This window comes from Larimichthys crocea, chromosome XXIV (genome assembly GCF_000972845.2).
Source record: "Larimichthys crocea isolate SSNF chromosome XXIV, L_crocea_2.0, whole genome shotgun sequence".
Classification (NCBI taxonomy): Eukaryota; Metazoa; Chordata; class Actinopteri; family Sciaenidae; genus Larimichthys; species Larimichthys crocea.
Genome location: NC_040034.1, coordinates 14,019,748 through 14,037,606, shown reverse-complemented (window position 1 = coordinate 14,037,606; position 17,859 = coordinate 14,019,748). Strand labels below are relative to the sequence as shown.

At 41.8% G+C, this 17,859-nt stretch overlaps 1 protein-coding gene across 1 annotated transcript in view; it reads left to right on the top strand.

The window, feature by feature from the left end:
• The window catches only part of LOC104924657 (AT-rich interactive domain-containing protein 1B), a 168,763-nt gene extending 150,978 nt beyond the window's left edge, over positions 1-17,785 (top strand). Inside the window, 12 exon segments of the mRNA XM_027274594.1 lie at positions 400-594; positions 1,272-1,487; positions 2,644-2,866; positions 8,608-8,749; positions 9,564-9,733; positions 10,595-10,727; positions 10,933-11,052; positions 11,147-11,222; positions 12,470-13,205; positions 13,551-13,681; positions 14,001-15,819; positions 15,822-17,785. Coding sequence (XP_027130395.1) covers positions 400-594; positions 1,272-1,487; positions 2,644-2,866; positions 8,608-8,749; positions 9,564-9,733; positions 10,595-10,727; positions 10,933-11,052; positions 11,147-11,222; positions 12,470-13,205; positions 13,551-13,681; positions 14,001-15,819; positions 15,822-15,937 — 4,077 coding nt within the window. The 3' untranslated portion in view covers positions 15,938-17,785.
• Positions 17,786-17,859: the final 74 nt, after the last annotated feature.

Below are 17,859 nucleotides of genomic sequence, written 5' to 3'. Positions count from 1 at the left end.
TAATATGTGCAGAAGTTTTAGCAGTAAAATGTGCCCTGATAAAAATAAAAAAGTAATTAGTAATCATAGTGGTTAAATACATGTAATGGAGTAAAAAGTACAATATATCCCTCTAAACTCAAAATGAAAGTACTCAAGTGGAGTGAAGTACTTCAAAATTGTACTTAAGTGCAGTACTTAATGTGCTTTCCACCTCTGGATCTCACTGTGGGCATAAAACAAACACACACACACACACATTGATTTATTGTGTCTGTATTGCTCTGACCTCACTGCTGTTGTGTGGACAGTATTAACATACACCATTATGCTGGGTGAAAAAAACCCAACGGTGATGGATGCTTTTATTCAAGGAAAATTAAAGGTCCCGTGTCCTCTTCTCCCCTCTCTTCTCATCAGCTACAGGATGGCTACAGCAACAATAACAGCAGCAGTGGCTCCCAGCAGTGTGTGTCCCAGCCAGCTACGCCAGGCGGTGCCCTGCCAGTACCCTCCCCCCTCTCACCCAGCCCAGCCAGCCTGTCCTCCTACCACGGAGACGACAGCGACAGCATCAGCAGCCCACCCTGGCCTCTTAAGACCCCATCCAGTCCCGTAAGAACTAGAAACTCAAACATTATTTACAAATAGACAGAGACTAAACCAAGTAACCTTGTGTTCCCTTTATTCACAATAATGTCAGTTCTTTTGACTGATTCATGTGTGACCGAAGGATTATTCTGTAATTACTTGATCATGTGTAGTCAAGCCTGGACCGAAGCCAGATATGACTGTGGGATTAAACTTTGCCTACCAATTTGAACTTGCAGGATATGAATGTGCTCTAAACGAACTTCGAAGTAAACACAGGCTGCACACTGAACAAAATGCTTTAAAGAAGTGTTTATTTTTGCTTGATCATTCAACCAAGGGCCTACTTCAGAACGTGTAAATATAGGATGAAACTTTAATGATCCCCATGGGGAGAGCGGGTTGTTTAGCAGAATACAGTAATAGGATATATCAAAGAAAAATAAACTGTAGAATAGACTTTATGTCATAGAATATATAGTATATACAGTTTTTGTATTCCAAAATTAGTATTTATGAACACGTCCAGTATAACATAAATGAGAAGCAGAAGTTAAATTGTACTACCATATATACAGCAATATACCATTTATCCATATAATGAAAAATGAGTATTAACAGCAACGTGGTGTATAAAAGGTCACATTTTTAATTTCCATTCCCATTACCATAACGTCTTTTTTCTCTTCATCACTCGCTAGAAAGCCAACCCTAACTCCTCCTCCCTCAGCGGGGAGCGAATCACACGGCTGTTTGAGATGGGTGTGGAGCCAGAGAGGCGGGGCTGGGTGGAGCGATACCTGACCTTCATGGAGGAGAGGGGCACACCTGTTTCCCAGCTTCCCGCTGTGGGCAAGAAGCCGCTGGACCTCTGGAAGCTCTACATAGCTGTTCGGGAAATAGGAGGCCTCGCCATGGTAACGTATAGGGAAGACGCTCGCTTGATGTTGATATGCTGCGGTAATGTTAGAGATGACAGACAGATTACACTGTTCAAAAAGTGTTCAGAGCAGAACATCCATATACAGTAGACTCATATTATTCTGCCCATGTATATCAGCTATTTAATATTCTCCAGCAAAGTGCACTGAAGCAGCGTGGCATATGGTGGGCTTGTAAATGTTGAGAGATGTACTCAAGAGAATGAGATACATGAAATCATTCTTGGAGATCCCATATTCCTGAAAATGTCGCAATACCAAAGCACTGAGAAAACTCCATGTGTTCAATCACATGTGATAAAAATGTATGACATATAAAGCTTTACATACTAATGGTAGCAAGAAACCTAGAGATACTAGGAAATGGTAAGCAGTATGTAACCGAAAGTATGTGGACATTGCTGCTGTAACAGCCTCCACTATTCTTTTGCAGTTTGCAGTGAATTGGTCCCATTTAGCTACAATAGCATGAGTGAGTTCAGCAACCAATGTTGGGCAATAAAGCCCAGCTTACTTTTACAGTTCAGTTGGGTGTATCACGGTTGAGGTCAGTGCTCTGTGCAGACTAGTCCAGTTCCTTCACACTAACCCCAAAGTCTGGAAAATCATTTGTTCATAGACCTTGTTTAATGCCCAGAGACACTGACATTTTGAAACAGGAACAACCCTTCCAAATCCACAAAATTGGAAGTTCACTGTTGGTTAATTTATTATTTTATGTTGTATTATAAGTACTCATGTAGCCCAAAATGTTACAAACAGCCCCAGATTAAAAGTGTGAGGTTGAGGCTTGTCCACTTATTTTTGGCCACATAATGTAGTACATTTTTTTTGTTAGATTAAAAACATGTGAATGAAATACAATACTCAAAAGTGACCCACAACTCTGTGGTTACAGTAAGTACAAAAACATTAAGTGCCCAGCCATGGAATGGATTATTTTGATTAAATTTAGCAGGCTGTGGTCTACCATACTCCAGGCAAAATGACAAGTATGTGGCTGATACTACTGGGATGCACTGCTATATATAGAGAGGACATGAGCTTCACCCTACAGTCTCAGTGTAATCAGCGATCCTTATTTGACTCATTAATGTCTTGTCATCCACCCCCCCCATCCTTCACCGCTCAGGTAAACAAGAACAAGAAGTGGCGCGAGCTGTCCACCAACCTGAACGTGGGTACATCCAGCAGCTCCGCCAGCTCACTCAAGAAGCAGTACATCCAGTATCTGTTCGCCTATGAGTGCAAGATGGAGAGGGGAGAAGAGCCGCCGGCAGACAGCAGCAGCAGCAGCAGTAGCATAGCTGGAGGGGACAGCAGGAAGCAGGTCAAGATCCAGCCACCCTCACCTGGTAAGGCCTGATAACCGACCAGTTGGGGTTTTTTTTCCCTGACATTACTCTCCCATCTGTCGGCAGCCAAACAACATGTGCTGCTGATCAAACTACAGGTGTCAGCAATCATCAGAGAAGCATTGATCTGTATTCATGACAACGTAGTGCACAACATCACCGCAATAAAGGCTTTGCAGCTGAGTCAGAAACCTCCTGGTGAAGGTAGCAGCAATGGTAGCATCTTTGAGGACTGTTATTATATGCATGCAGATAGATTAATTAGCAGGTTGTGTAAAGTTGTTTCTCATTGTGGGTTTTAGTGACAGACAAAAAGTTGAAGTTTTAAAAGAGTCATCTCATTTGGCCTCAGTTGCATTTGATTTTGTGGCTAATTAACCATGAGGTTAATTTAGCAGAGAAATAAAAGGTAATGAAAGTCGGAGATATGTTAACTGCTGCGCACATTAGATGAGTTTGCCAAACGTGCCAAAGTCAACAGGGTTACACTGTCTAAACACTAAATCTGTAAGATTACCAGTAGAGAAGTGATTCATCTCGAGCCAAAAACAACATAAATTATTCAGCAGTGCAAAGACAGTTTATAAAGCCGTGGACTGCAATATGGCTGCCAGAGAGTGCATTAAAACACCATCAGCTCCAACTTTGTAGATTTTCTCTAGATATCTTAAGAAATATAAAAAGGAATTTCCTGATGTCATTTTTCATTTGGTTCTCAATGACTTATTTCCTTATTAGACAGATAATTAATGTGTGCTGCAGATACTGTGCAAAGTGTAAATCTAATAATTCACTAGCAACACCAACAACGTTTAAATGATTAATTCATTAAAGATTGTGAGTGAAGCATAGACTTTTGTACTTCTTTGGTTTGTTGCTGTGTTGCTGGGAAGCTTTGATGATCCGCCATAGCAGCTGGGTCATGACAGACCCTCCTCAGAACACTACGGAGAGTAGGAAGGAGAGGGGATGCAGAATACGAGAACGAAAGTCCTGCTCATGAAACTCTGCTAAAAAGCTTTAACAAAATGCATCAACTTTAATAAAAAAAAAATGCACTGTACTCAGTTCATTAATTCTCTCACTCTAAACTGGGTCAGCTCATATTTTTCACTTACTTCTAGTATTTACCCATGTAGATAGTTTTGGTTTTACCTGATGTGAAATTTTCACCCAAATACAATCGAGGTGAACAATTGCACTTTATATACAACCTACATGGCAAATAACACTAGAGGTAAGAGAGAAAATGTTTTTCTTCAGAATTTGGCTGACCCTTTATCAACTTTACCGTGGTCTGCCAGTAAGTGCATCGTTATTATTAAAAATAGCATGCAAGAATACAACGTGAAAACGTGAACACACCTGAAAACCCACGAGAGATGAGTGAACATTAACACTGTTTTGATGAGGTGATTCTTAGTTTAATGAAGGTGAGCTTCGTTGCGATCGCCATCCGTACCCCAAACCCAGGACTCACCTTTGTTTGATTACAGTGCTTTCGAGGTTAAGTAATATTGTTTTGGTGCAGCACCATAACACAAAGGGTGCGTACTGTTTGTGTATATTTGGCGTTCACACCGTGTGTCTCTCGCTGCGCTATTCTGACATGAAGGGGAGAGAAAGTGTTGAAGCGATGTAGAGAGGTAAGGTCACGTCTCTAATTTGCAGCGGAGATGAGAAAAGTGACCCTGGCTTTTAAATAGAACATCAGAGTACTTCACCTGCCTGAAACACTGCAGATTGCTTTTCCTGGTGGGTGGAAAACAGCACCTGCCTTCATTTACATACACATGCACACACATGCACACACATACACAGTACATACAATACACATGAGCCTCATACACACATGTATAAACACACATGAATGCATGTTCCCTCTTGCTCATGACACTCTATAATTCATAATTCAGCCCCCTCTCATCTATTTAAGGGGTCTGACCACGTTAATTTCACAGCCTCTCATTTTGCTCACATGTGCTGATGGGACCGTGGTACACAGATTCAGACGTAGCTATCAAAAGATGTTTTGTTACATCATGCATGTAGGATATATAGAAGGAGGACTAGGATAGACTTGGATGAATAATGATGACTGATGCACACGCATCAGCGTCAGATGGCCGTTAGACTTGATTATGCTGATTTAAATCTAAAATAATCAAATATCTTTGATTAGGTCAATGTACTCTGTGGAAACATGTAGGATAGCCTTGCTATTGATAGTTTACCAACTGAGGTAGATATAAACATTATCATCCGCACGTCATTGAACCATTTATTTTTAAATTTTTAAATCCATTTCAGTTCACTGACAGTGTTTTAGGTTTGAAGCTGGTTTCTGAGAAGGAGTTTTTTCACCCTTAGGAAAAAATATATTTTTGGACAAATGTAGTTTTTATCAGACAGCAACTGATTAAAGAAATATCACCTGTATATCTGTAATCACCTGTGCGGTCCTCATGAGAGTTGAACTAACTACAGCTAGTACTATGATACTGACACCATGTTAGAAAGACCACAAAAGCTCTCTCTACAGAGTTATGCTATCGTGTAATTTGGAAGTTTTATTCAGGTTTATTATTGTTTACATGGGTCTCATTTCAAGTTAAGTTAAATGCTGATAGAGAGAACATTGCTTTATGCTTTAAGTCCAAGCAGCCAGACAATCAGACCTGTTTTAACAGGTGAACTACGCTTATTTGAAAGAAAAAAACAGTCTGTTGTAAATCGCCATCATTTCCTGGTTACACTTTGAGCTGCTGGGTAAACAAAAATCAGCCATGACCTGTTACTATTACAGGTGTTACTATTAAGTGTTATTCTGTGTTGTTGGCATTGGGTTTTGTTTTTTTCATCTCAGAAGTAGTGCCGTTTTAAAGAGCTTTGTTGTTCAACTAAAAGTGTTGCCACATAATGCAATGACTGTCTGTGAACTTAATTTATGGTGAGATACCCCAGGGGAAAGAGAGAGATATTTTCACAGGAAAACTCACAGCAACCCTAATTATTACTGACATTTCGGACGTTTCTGTTTTGACCCAAAATAAAGTGGTAAGCGCTCCAGGTTTAACCTTGTTTCAAAATTTAGCTATTATTTTATTTAATCATAACCAACAGAAATAATGGGTGAAGCTACAAAAATAAGAACCAGGCAGTAATAAACTATAATTTCCTTTAAGACTGCGTTAAAATTACTACAAAATGTTCGACATCAAAAAAATAACCTGCAAATGAGGCAAGATATTTTTACTTCCAATATAGATACAATTGCTGGTGCTTATACAAATGATTGTATAAGTTAATACAATACAGCTCAAATTAGTACCAGTAGTTTTGTGTAAAGGCATACAAGCATACAAAGACAACAGGGCATCAAGTAAGGATCACCTCTGGTCCATATTAGTCTCAGTGCATCTAGTCCTCAAAGGAAATTATAAATATCATACACATACAAACACAACGTAAGCATCACTGAGCGAATAATTCACTGATAAGAAATGAGTAAAGAATTATAAATGTGATAATTCTAGTAGATCATACACATAAAGTTATTATACATTAAGTGTGTCCTTTGTTTCTTTGTAATATCCATATCCATACTGTATGGAACAACCATTTTGATCAGTAATTACAACGTTTATCAACTAGTTTGTATTATAATGTGTCAATAATATGTAAAATATGATTTTAAGAAGACATATAGAAACTTTCTTGAAAGATGGACATTGATTATAGTTTAGGTATGGATATATTTGTCTTGAACACATTTTTATTACCTACTCACTCTGTTTCTAAAACTGCACACGGTAAATTCTGTTGTGAATTGTTGTCCCAGGCGAGTTCACAGGATCGAAAAATATCTCATCCATTTCCTTTAAATGCGCCCGTCTTGATCTACTATCTGCACTTCCCGGCTCCAAAGTGCAAACTGCCCTACTGACACCCTGCCAGCCTATATATAGACTGACAGCCCGATGATGTCACTGAGGGAGCTTGTCCAGCGGGCTGGTGGGAGCGGTGGGGTGGAGGGTGTGTGTGTAGTAGTAGTAGTAGTAGTAGTAGTAGTGGTGGTGGTGGTGGTGGTGGTGGTGGTGCGGTGTGGGAGTGATTAATGAGGACTGGAATGTAGAACATAAACAAACTCGACCTCGCCGTCACCTTTCATTCACAAAACTGGCTCGGCTGACTGACTCCCCCTCCACCCCCTCCAACCACTACCACCCCACTGGATTATGTCACCCGCTGACACACACAGGCTCTCGTGCGCACACACATCAAACGTCAGGCACAGGCCTCTCGCACGCACACACACACGCACACACACACACTTTTCATCACCTCTTCTGTCATTCTTGTCTCCCTCTAAATGTGGAGCAGAGAGCACTTGAGTTCAAGCTCTCCTCCATCTTCGTACCCCCACCGCTCTTGAGGAATGGCGAACGTCTTAACCTTGGCTAACCCCACCATTGTTTGCACTTGTCCACATCCATGTGTGTGTGTGTGCGCGCGCACGTTCATGTTTATCTGAAGTGGGGATATCCCAGGAAGTGAAGAATCCCTAATGCTCACTGCCCCTTCTTTGCCCTCTCTCCTACCTCTGCTCATCATCATGGGATAACTATCTCTCCCTGTGTCTCTCTCTCTCTCTTTCTGTCTCTCTCTCTCCAAGTCTCCTGTGATGTAGAGGCAGGGGGTATCATTGAATAATTCAGAATTAGCATTAATTTTTAAAGCTTAAGTCTTTTTTTTTTTTTTTCCTGTGAAAACGTGCAGTGCAGGGGAAGGCCATTGAGGCTGCTCCAGAGAAAGTCTTCTTACACTAAATGCTCATTAGGATACTTTCATATTCTCTCTTTCTCCGTCTTTGTCATCTTTTAGCCGGAACGATTCCACATTTTCCATTAAACCTGCTTCTGGGAATTTGTATCCCTTGGTTTTATCTGGTTGGGGGTTCTTTTGTTTGGTAGGCTCTTGTAGCTCGGCACTCTTGTGATTTTCCAGTCATCTGAACCGAGAAATTCACAGGAATATGGTGTCATAACAAGAGAGCATACTAACCCAAATTTAACCCCAGTTCGAGGATCTGTGTGAGGGGATGTATTTTTTTCTCAGAGGAGGTCACAGAGACATGCTTTTTTGAGCTCCTCATTCATTGAGGGGATGTTTGCTGAAGTATTAGCTTGCACATTTGATTTGATTTCACCGAGTACACTAGTAAATATAAACACTATATTTTCCTCAAATACATTTGTGCCCCGCAGCGTAGCCCTCCACATGAACCCAAGTCTGCAGCACAAAAAAAAGTCAGTTAAACCATCTTCAAACAGTTTCCACACAAGGAGCTGTGACCACCCAAGTGGGCAATTCCCTCAGAGAAATCCTTCCCTTCTCTCCACTGTGTCCTCTCTTCCTGTCTCCTTTCCTTCCTCCTTTTTGTCCCTCCGTACTTGTCTTCTCAGCGCTTGTGCAGGCTGTTTGCTCGAGCTCACTTCTCATGTAGGGCGTCACTGTAAGTGCTTTGGCCTTAAGTCCAAAGTTATCTCTCTAAGACAGCACCTTGCTGCAGCGAAAAGCCTACTATGGCTGTTCTAACTCGAACCAGCTTCGAGATCATATCTGAAGACATGGTGGGAGCCCTGCGGTCTGAAAGTGTTACAGTTTTTTGCTGTGAATTTCTTCATATATCATATAGCTATAATAATAATAATAACGATAAGGATACTTGTGTCTTCTAGCTAATTCAGGCGGCTCCCTCCAAGGCCCACAGACACCCCAGTCCTCTGGTAGCAGCTCTACAGCAGAGGCAGCAGCGGATCTGAAACCCCCCACACCTGCCACCACCCCTCTGGGACAGGTCACACCACTACCCCCCAACAGGTACCCCACAGAGAGACTGCTTTAAAGTACTCCAATCTCAACTTATATTAATATTGTTACTGTCTCTACGGCGACTCATTTATTTTTATTTTCTATGATTAATTAACAGTGTGATATTTGTGTCAATCGGCCTCTGCAGTGGTATTTGTTGTCTTTCTAGCCCATAGTGGCAGGGCCCTTGTATGTTCATCATACAAATAAATATAGAAATATATAAAAAATATTTAACTACTCTTTTCCACCGCTGTCATTATATGCTACTTTATTTTATTATGTATGTCACTCCAACATTTATTTTACAGTTATAGTTGCTAGCTACTTCTACAAACTATATTATCAGTTTAAAAATAAGTTGCTAGCTACTTCTACAAACTATATTATCAGTTTAAAAATACAGCATACAGACAGGCCTGCAGTAATGCATCTGTAATTATAATCCAGTAATATAATATCACACTCACAGGGATCATTTTGTATAGTAGCACTTCAAGTTCATTTTGCTGCAGTAAAATTTTAACACTGCTACCACAGTAACTATTAGTACGGCTACAACCTTTGTTGTCACTGCTTGTACGACTATATGACCATATTCATATCTGAAGCATTTCATGTTAGAATAAAAAAAAAAAAACATCATTAAAACGATCAAAAATGACCAAATGAAAACAGTTTTTCCAAAATAAAAGCATTTAAAGAGAACTCCTTCACAGCACACATCATATCTATATCTTTAATGTGTACAATCCATGGTCTCCACCTCTTTCACAAAGCTTCCACCTTCTCCTCCCTCTTTCTCCCTCCTTGCGTTGTCCAGGAGCAGTGTGAGCGTACAGGACCCCTTCTCGGAGGTGAGCGACCCGGCCTTCCAGAAGCGTGCTACCTCCCTGCCCCCCTCAGCTCCTTACCAGCAGGGCCTCAGCATGCCTGACATGATGATGAGGATGCAGTACGACACCAAGGACCCCTTCGCTGGGATGAGGAAGAGTGAGTGAGGCACATGCTGGGACACCCTTTCACCCAACATAGACCTGTTTCCCCAATTTCACAGAATATCCTGAAACCATTTCAATCAACCATTTTTCATTGTCATATGAACTTGCACTTTTAAGTGAAGATATTTAAATTTAAAACTTGATCTGAACGCTTTATAAACTTAAATGGCACTTTGTCAAAATGTATCCCAAAGCCATTGTTCTTTCATCTGTCTCATTGCTCTAATTCATTGTCTAGTCACCATGTCGTCTTAGATCAGGACAGATGTGTGTGTGTGTGTGTGTGTGTGTGTGTGTGTGTGTGTTTTGCTACTGGGACTATGAAAGGATATGAGAACTGTTTGTTACACCACACATTCCTCTATCGAAAGCACACTAGCTCGTCTGATGTTCCTATAGCTTAGCCTTTCGTCTCATCCCAACTTTGTTCATCCTTTTCATCCTCCCCGTCCTGCTGAGAAGCACCTGTTCTGACCAACTCATGTGGTTTAGTTTTCAGAACAAACAGTAGTTTTAGAAAGGATAGCGGCTCCTCTGAAGGCAGAAGAGAATGGAGTCTGAATGAGTAATATGGTGGATGTTAGCTGCATAACAACAGTCACAGCCTCAGAACAATAAGGTTTAATCAGTGAAAGTGCTGAATATGCATAGAGGAAGGCTGCCATCTGGTGGTGAGCAGAAAATATTCTTCATGCATTTAAAAGAGTCAGTTGGAGCCTCTGTTGCATAGTTGTTGTTGGCTATTTTTTATTTGTTAAAATCTAATTTTGTTTCTATTTCATTCATGCTGTCCATCTATATAACTATCGATCATTTCAGATGCATTTACCTCATTTGCTTTCCTCTTTCACAGTGGCAGGAGCTGATCCCTACATGCCAGGCCAGATGCCCAGTGGCGGTATGCAGGACATGTATGGTCGACCCCCGTCAGCCTTGAGCATGAGCCAGCGGTCACAGTATCCATATGGGCCAGGCTATGACAGAAGGTATGTGCACCAATCACCAGAAAACCTTTTGTATCTAATTATTTCTTGGACTATTCTCTCACATGAGCTTCAAGGTCTACTATAGTATTTTTATTTAGTCTATAGGCTTGTCTATTATAGGCAACAAAAAGAATATGTTTGCAATAGAGGTTGTCAGTGATGTAGTGTCAGAAGCATGAAGGCTGTCTTGCTGTTTGATCCCCAGACCGGACCATGTCATGGGGATGGAGGGAAATATGGGTCCTCCTGGGAGTCAGAACAACATGGGACCTTCTAACAGTGAGGGCAGCATGTACTCTCCAAGTAGATACCCTTCACAGCAGAGGTCAGCACCAGTGTGTATGTATAGTAGAGGATACACTTTTAGAAATGTCTTCAGTGAGTGATATATTCCTCGTCTCCGCTCTGTTGTGTTTCAGACACGATGGCTACGGTCAGCAGTATCCCGGCATGCCGTATGGGATGCATCCATCTGGGATGTACCCACAGCAACAGGTGAGAGCAGTCAGTACAACAGTTATACAACATTCATGTATTGAAGGAAGGTGGTGTAAGACAGCAAAGCAAAAAATCTGTTTGACTGATTTTCAACGAGAGTTCAACCTACAGATAATTTACTGTCTGAATAAATTATCATGTGAATTCAGAGTATTTATTCGATCAAGATATTTTAGCTCAATTTAGGCTTTTTTTGCCTTCTTACTTCTCATTTGTCATTCCACTGTGATTGAATTGCATTTTTTTGGATTTGAATTTACTTAAGCAATCACCATGTTCATGAACAGGCTTAATTAATGGCTCATTAACTGTGTGAAATATCAGAGTTATCTAACTGATTGCGGTGTGGGTTGTCACTCTATCTTCATGTCTCGGTTAACAAAAGTACTTGTTAAATTGATTGTGTCTGATACCATATTAGAAATGTTCAGAACCATGCCATAATCAAAACCATGAATACCTGGGGTTGAAAACTCATCGAAGTCCACCACAGCTGTTGTATCTCTGCTTCTCACTGCTCTAAGTGCACAGTTGAAATTATTGACGTTTTTGGGCCTCACGCAGTGATCCTTCCTACTGATCTGTTGATGCTGGTCTATTCACCTCGGTTCACCTCGGATCAGTCAAATTCAGCTCAAAACTGTCTACAATAGTAGGCAAGCGTTCGAACTGGTCTGCAGCTCACATGAGTCAATGTTTACCCCATGCCTCTACACAAAACAACACAAAACACTCAACAAATTCAGTATATACAGGGATTTTTAAAAAACAAACAAACAAAAAAACACAGATGGACTCAAAATCTGTCCTCACAGGTCATTCATATTTCAGTTTTTTTTTTCTGTTCTATTCTCTGCTTCAAAGTAGATGTCTGACAACTAGATCTGTTTACATCTAGTGAGCTTACAATCCTGTCCAGCACTTCTGCTGTTCCTAACTTCTACCAAGCTTATTACAAATCATATTTTACATCAAATATCCCAAACAAATGCCACTGGAAGAATTTACGTATTTACTTACTTAATGTTGTTTCTTTATTTTTATCCCCACTACTCTTTTAGTACTTTGCGCTGCACCTTTGCATAAAAGGTGCTACACAGATAAGGTCCTGACACTATAATCGCTATCATTATTATATAACATTATTGAAACAGTGGAATAAATAGGATGAACCTAACATGGCTTTGTGTTTTTACTAACAACAAATAGTCACTAACTCACTAATGACACTCTTCCTTCAGCAGGGTTACAAACGGCCCATGGATGGCATGTATGGACCCCCATCCAAGAGACACGAGAGCGACATGTATGCCATGCAGTACGCCAACCAGCAGCCGGACATGTATAACCACTACAGTGGTGGGTACTCTGGCCCTGAACACAGACCAATCCAGGGACAGTTCCCATTCCCCTACCCTCGCGACCGTATGGCCCCTTCAGGTCAGAGTCAGCACACTATGATGGGTGGTGGACCTACTCCTAACCATGGTACCGATGGTCCCAACATGTGGCCATCCAGGACAGACCTCGGCTATCCCTACCCTAACAGACAGGGGCCGCCATCACAAATGACACCTTATGGCCCAATCGGTAGAGACGACATGGACGGGCGGCCCAGTCAGGAGCAGTGGCACCGTCAGTCATCCTACATGTCATCATCAGGTGGCATGTCTACCCTGTCTTCACGTCAGCCATCTTCTTATTCCAATTCTCCATCCATGGCCAACCACCTGCCCAGAGCACCCAGCCCAGGGGCTTTCCAACGCTCCTTGGACTCTAGGATGTCGCCCAGCAAAGTGCCATTCATGTCACCCATGAAGATGCCCAAGCCTGGGATGACCATGATGGGCTCACAGGGCAGTGGACCCCTTGGTCAGTTTCCTCCCAACCTGAGGCGGGACCTCAACTACCCACCAGGATCAGTGGAGGCCACCATGCCGATTCTCAAGCCCAGACGAAAGCTCAACTCAAAGGACACTGGTGAGATGGAGTACCATTATTTTCTTAATCACAATTTTAAATAGAGCGGTGAGGTGGATTGGTTGTAAGGATCTTTAGAAGACACATTTCTGATTGTTTCATTGCAGTTGTCCATTTAGCTTGAAAAGTTGTTACTCTACAGTATTTTCATGCTCTATAAAACACATTTTTATCTCTGCCTTAGATGTACAGCTAAACCTATTTTCAGGTAGAATTAACCTGGCGTGAGGTAAATTTTATGAAAGGAATTATTCTGTTCAATGCCTCTTTTATTATCTGAACAATGTCTGATCACCATTTCTTTTTCCTTTCCTGGTTCAAAAAATCCTACTGTTTTAATCCCAGGAACGCCTGAGGCCTGGCGCGTAATGATGTCTCTGAAGTCTGGCCTTCTGGCAGAGAGCACATGGGCTCTAGACACCATCAACATCCTGCTGTACGATGACAGCACTGTGGCTTCTTTTAACCTCTCCCAGGTAAAAACTAATTTCATGACTGTTGACTGACAGAACAGATTAATTTAACCTGCCAGAACATGCTGTGACTGTATTTGTCTCTATCTAAACCTTTTTTTATTATTATTATTGTAGTTAGGATCTATAAAATCCAGTCAGGGGAGAATATTAATAATGCCACTCTGACTTAATGTAATTTAAAAATTCAAGATATTATTTTTTTAAAGTGATTAGAATGAAAAATGCTCTCCTTAGAGAGTAAATCTTGGCTTGTGTTCACCATCTGGGACTACTTTGGCAACAAAAGTTGTTGACATTTATTTTCTCTTTGTCTGACCAGTTGCCTGGATTCCTTGAACTGATTGTAGAGTACTTCCGCCGTTTCCTGATTGAGATCTTTGGCATCCTGGAAGAGTTTGAGGTTGGGACTGTGACTCAGAAAAGCTCTTTGGACCCTGTTCCTAACCAGAAAGATGAATCCATCCCTGACCAGGAAACTGACTCTACTGTCCAACCTGAACCTGAGTCAGCTCCGGCGGCAGAGACACAGGTGGAACAAGTCGGAGACACCATGGAGAAAGCTCTACCAGTCACTGCAGAGCCAGAGTCAACAGAGGTGAACAGTGAGAAGGGGGAGTCTGAGGTGACCATAAAGAAGGAGGAGAATGAAGAGGACACAGAGCAAGAGGGAAAAGACAAAGAAGGAGAGAGTGAAAAGGGAACAGAGAGTAAAAAGGAGTGTGCTGACCAGCCTGTCACAGAGCTAGAACCTAAACCTAAACAAGCCAGTAAATATGATAAGCTCCCCATCAAGATCGTTCACAAAGAGGACCTGGTTGAAGACATGACAGAGCACTTGGGTTACATCACTGCATTCGCCAGTGGGTTGCTACACTGGCAGGCTGGTGGAGGTGATTCCACTGCACATATTCAAACACAGTTTGAACCCCGGAGCGAACCACCTGCGAGATCAGAAGAAAAGACGAGAAACGAAAACAAAGAGGATACCGAGGTGGACAATGGGAAGAAACAACCACTGAAACATATCACTGCTACTATAGATGATGTCCTCTGTGCTCGGGTTGACGCCCTTTCTTATGCTCACCCTGCACGCTCCTTGCCATCCTACCCCTTCAGGGTGCATTCAGATGGGGAGCAGGACCACATCACCTTGCTGGAGGATGAGCCACGCTGCCTAGATGAGGCTCCGCTCTCCACGACCTCTGCCTGGCAGGACTCACTGGCCAAGCGATGCCTCTGCGTCTCCAACATCGTCCGGAGTCTGTCCTTTATCCCGGGCAATGATTTGGATATGTCACGCCACCCTGCTCTTGTTCTTCTTCTGGGCAGGCTGCTCCTGCTGCACCATCAGCACCCAGAGAGGAACAGGTCGCCCCCTAGCTACCAGAGAGATGAGCAGCAGGACAGGGGGCTGTCAAGTAGCAAAGAGGAGTGGTGGTGGGAGTGTCTGAGTCTGCTCAGGGAGAATGCCATGGTCACTCTTGCCAACATCTCTGGTCAGCTGGACCTCTCCACCTATCCAGACACTATCTGCCTCCCCATATTGGATGGCCTTCTCCACTGGATGGTGTGCCCTTCAGCTGAAGCCCAAGACCCCTTCCCATCAGCAGCACCCCACTCACAGCTCACCCCTCAGAGACTGGTGCTGGAGTGCCTCTGCAAGCTGAGCATCCTTGGTGGCAACATTGACCTCCTGTTAGCTACGCCGCCTTTCAGCCGACAGGAGAAACTCTTCACTGTCTTGGTCCGCTATGTGGGTCAGAGGAAGGCCCAGGTGTACAGGGAGATGGCAGTGGCCGTTCTCTCCCACGTGGCACAAGGAGACCCCACAGCAGCACGTGCCATAGCCATGCAGAAGGGCAGTGTGGGTAATTTGGTTGGCTTCTTGGAGGATGGTGTTAGCATGGCACAGTACCAGCAGAACCCTCACAGCTTGCTGCACATTGGACACCCCCCTATGGACCCACCAAGCATAAACATGATGTGCAGAGCAGCCAAAGGCCTGTTGGCCATGGCTAAAGTGGAGGAGAACAAGACAGAGTTTGTGCTGTACGAAAGCCGACTATTAGACATCTCCATTTCCTCGGTGCTGAACCCGGGAGTGGTGGCTATTATTTGCCAAGTTCTCTTTCACTTAGGGAAGTCATGACAAGAGGAGAGGCAGGACTCCAACAGGAAACGCTAAGGTGGACAAGATATTTCTGTGGTTTTCTATTTTTATTTATCAAAATGACAGAAAATGTTTGTTTTTTTTAAAGAAGTATCCACATAAACAAAATATCTCTATATATGTATAGCTTCTGGGCCCTGTTAAAAAAAGTGGGTTTGGGATTTGAAAGCTCATTTTAATACAAATATTTAATACCTGCTGGTGTTGGATTGCTACATTTGATATTTTGTTTGGCATTTGTTTTCGTTTGTTTACTTTTTCAGCCAAAGCTGCCACCAGATTTTGGTGCTGAATTACGTGGTTCCTTTAGAGTCGATGAGTCGTTGAGATGTTTTTCAGTTTTATAAATGCTAATATACTCATCAACATTTTGTTAATGGAGAGTATTTATTTAAAATGTGACACTGTACAGTAGTTTGAACTTTTTTGCCAACACTCGTGGGGGGGAAAAAAAACACTGACTTTTTAAATTGAAATGTATATGTCTCCATCGCTGGAAGATAAATTGTGCAATAGGACTAGAGCAAGTTGTCCCTTTTTGAGAACAAGATGTAAATCTTTAAAGACACCTGCAGTGTGTGCTTTAGGCCATGAGGAGGCAGCATTGCACCAGCCAATCAACATGAGAGAAGCGCATCTGTCAAAAGAAGTGTCTAATTTATCAATCATAGCCTCAACGACTTTCACAGATGAACTTTGTGTTTCCTAAGCACTTGTGTTATGTCTGTATTTTTTCATCACTGTGTATATAAACCGTTGTACAATGGACGCACATGATTCTTTCAGTCTCAATCAAGCATAGCAAGAGATGGGACTTTCTGACTATTATAACAAATGCTTTTATTGTTGGTAAAATTTGTTATTGTTATTATACATATTTTGTTAAAGGGGTCAAATATTTGAACATGGCAGATGTAACTGATGTTTCAATGTAAAAATTCCTGTATGCATTGTATTATAGCTGAGAAAACAATCGCTTTGGTAATCAAACGTGGAAGTGCCAGGGTGAGAGGATATCTAGGCGAGGTTACATAAGAAAACTGAACACATTTCTGTTCGTTACTGTCCTCCATTCATGTCAATGGGCATGTTTTTGAACATGCTCTAAAAGAAACGTGTGAAAAGAACCTTCAAAATGTCCTGAAAGCTCATTGTAAAATTTGCCTTTTTTTCGTATGACTCCATGTCTCTCTTTTATTCAGTATACACATTTATACTCTGTGCTGCACATGTCACAAATAAATGTACGATGAACATCGTTAAGCACCGGAGACGTTGCATTATGTCCAGACAATCTTAGGCCAATAAAACAAACATCAACTGCTTACACGGACTGCCTTTTATTGATTTTATTCAAAATAACTTGATCACAGTCACGACCGATTCCTCCAGCCTTACAGTGAAATCATCCCGTGACTGAAATGCTCCAAAGGACACGTGATAGGAGGATCTGATGGTCTTCTGGAATAGTGTTTGCTTTAGATCAAATATTTTAGCTTAGATGTAAAGATGGCGGCTATTCAGGTAACACTTCAGAGGTCTCTGATGTGTTTTCAAAATGTTTCCATCCATGAATCTCCAGTAGAACTGCTTCATATCATATGCATAATTTTATGTTTAAGGTGTTGATGATAACAGATGGATTACATACTTTTTAAAATATTGATTATCAGCGTTGCTGCCTGTCCTTTCTCAACAGTGGTGACACCATGAACTGCCTGTAAGATATAATCTCTCTTTCATAAACTACTGAAAAGGGAGTACATTCAATCGGAAGCTGAGATATGACTTTAGGCGATTTTGCATTATCACTGGAGGCACTGATACAGGTGGAACTGTTTAAGACAAAACAAGTTATATTGCAGCACTTTTCTGACGATGTACTGTATGCAATGGGAAACTTGGTAGCAACTGATTAAACTCTCTGACATCTCTGCTGGTTTTAATCCTCTCGTGTTCGGCAGTTTTGAATCCCTCAATACTAATATACTCTTACAAGGGCATTGAA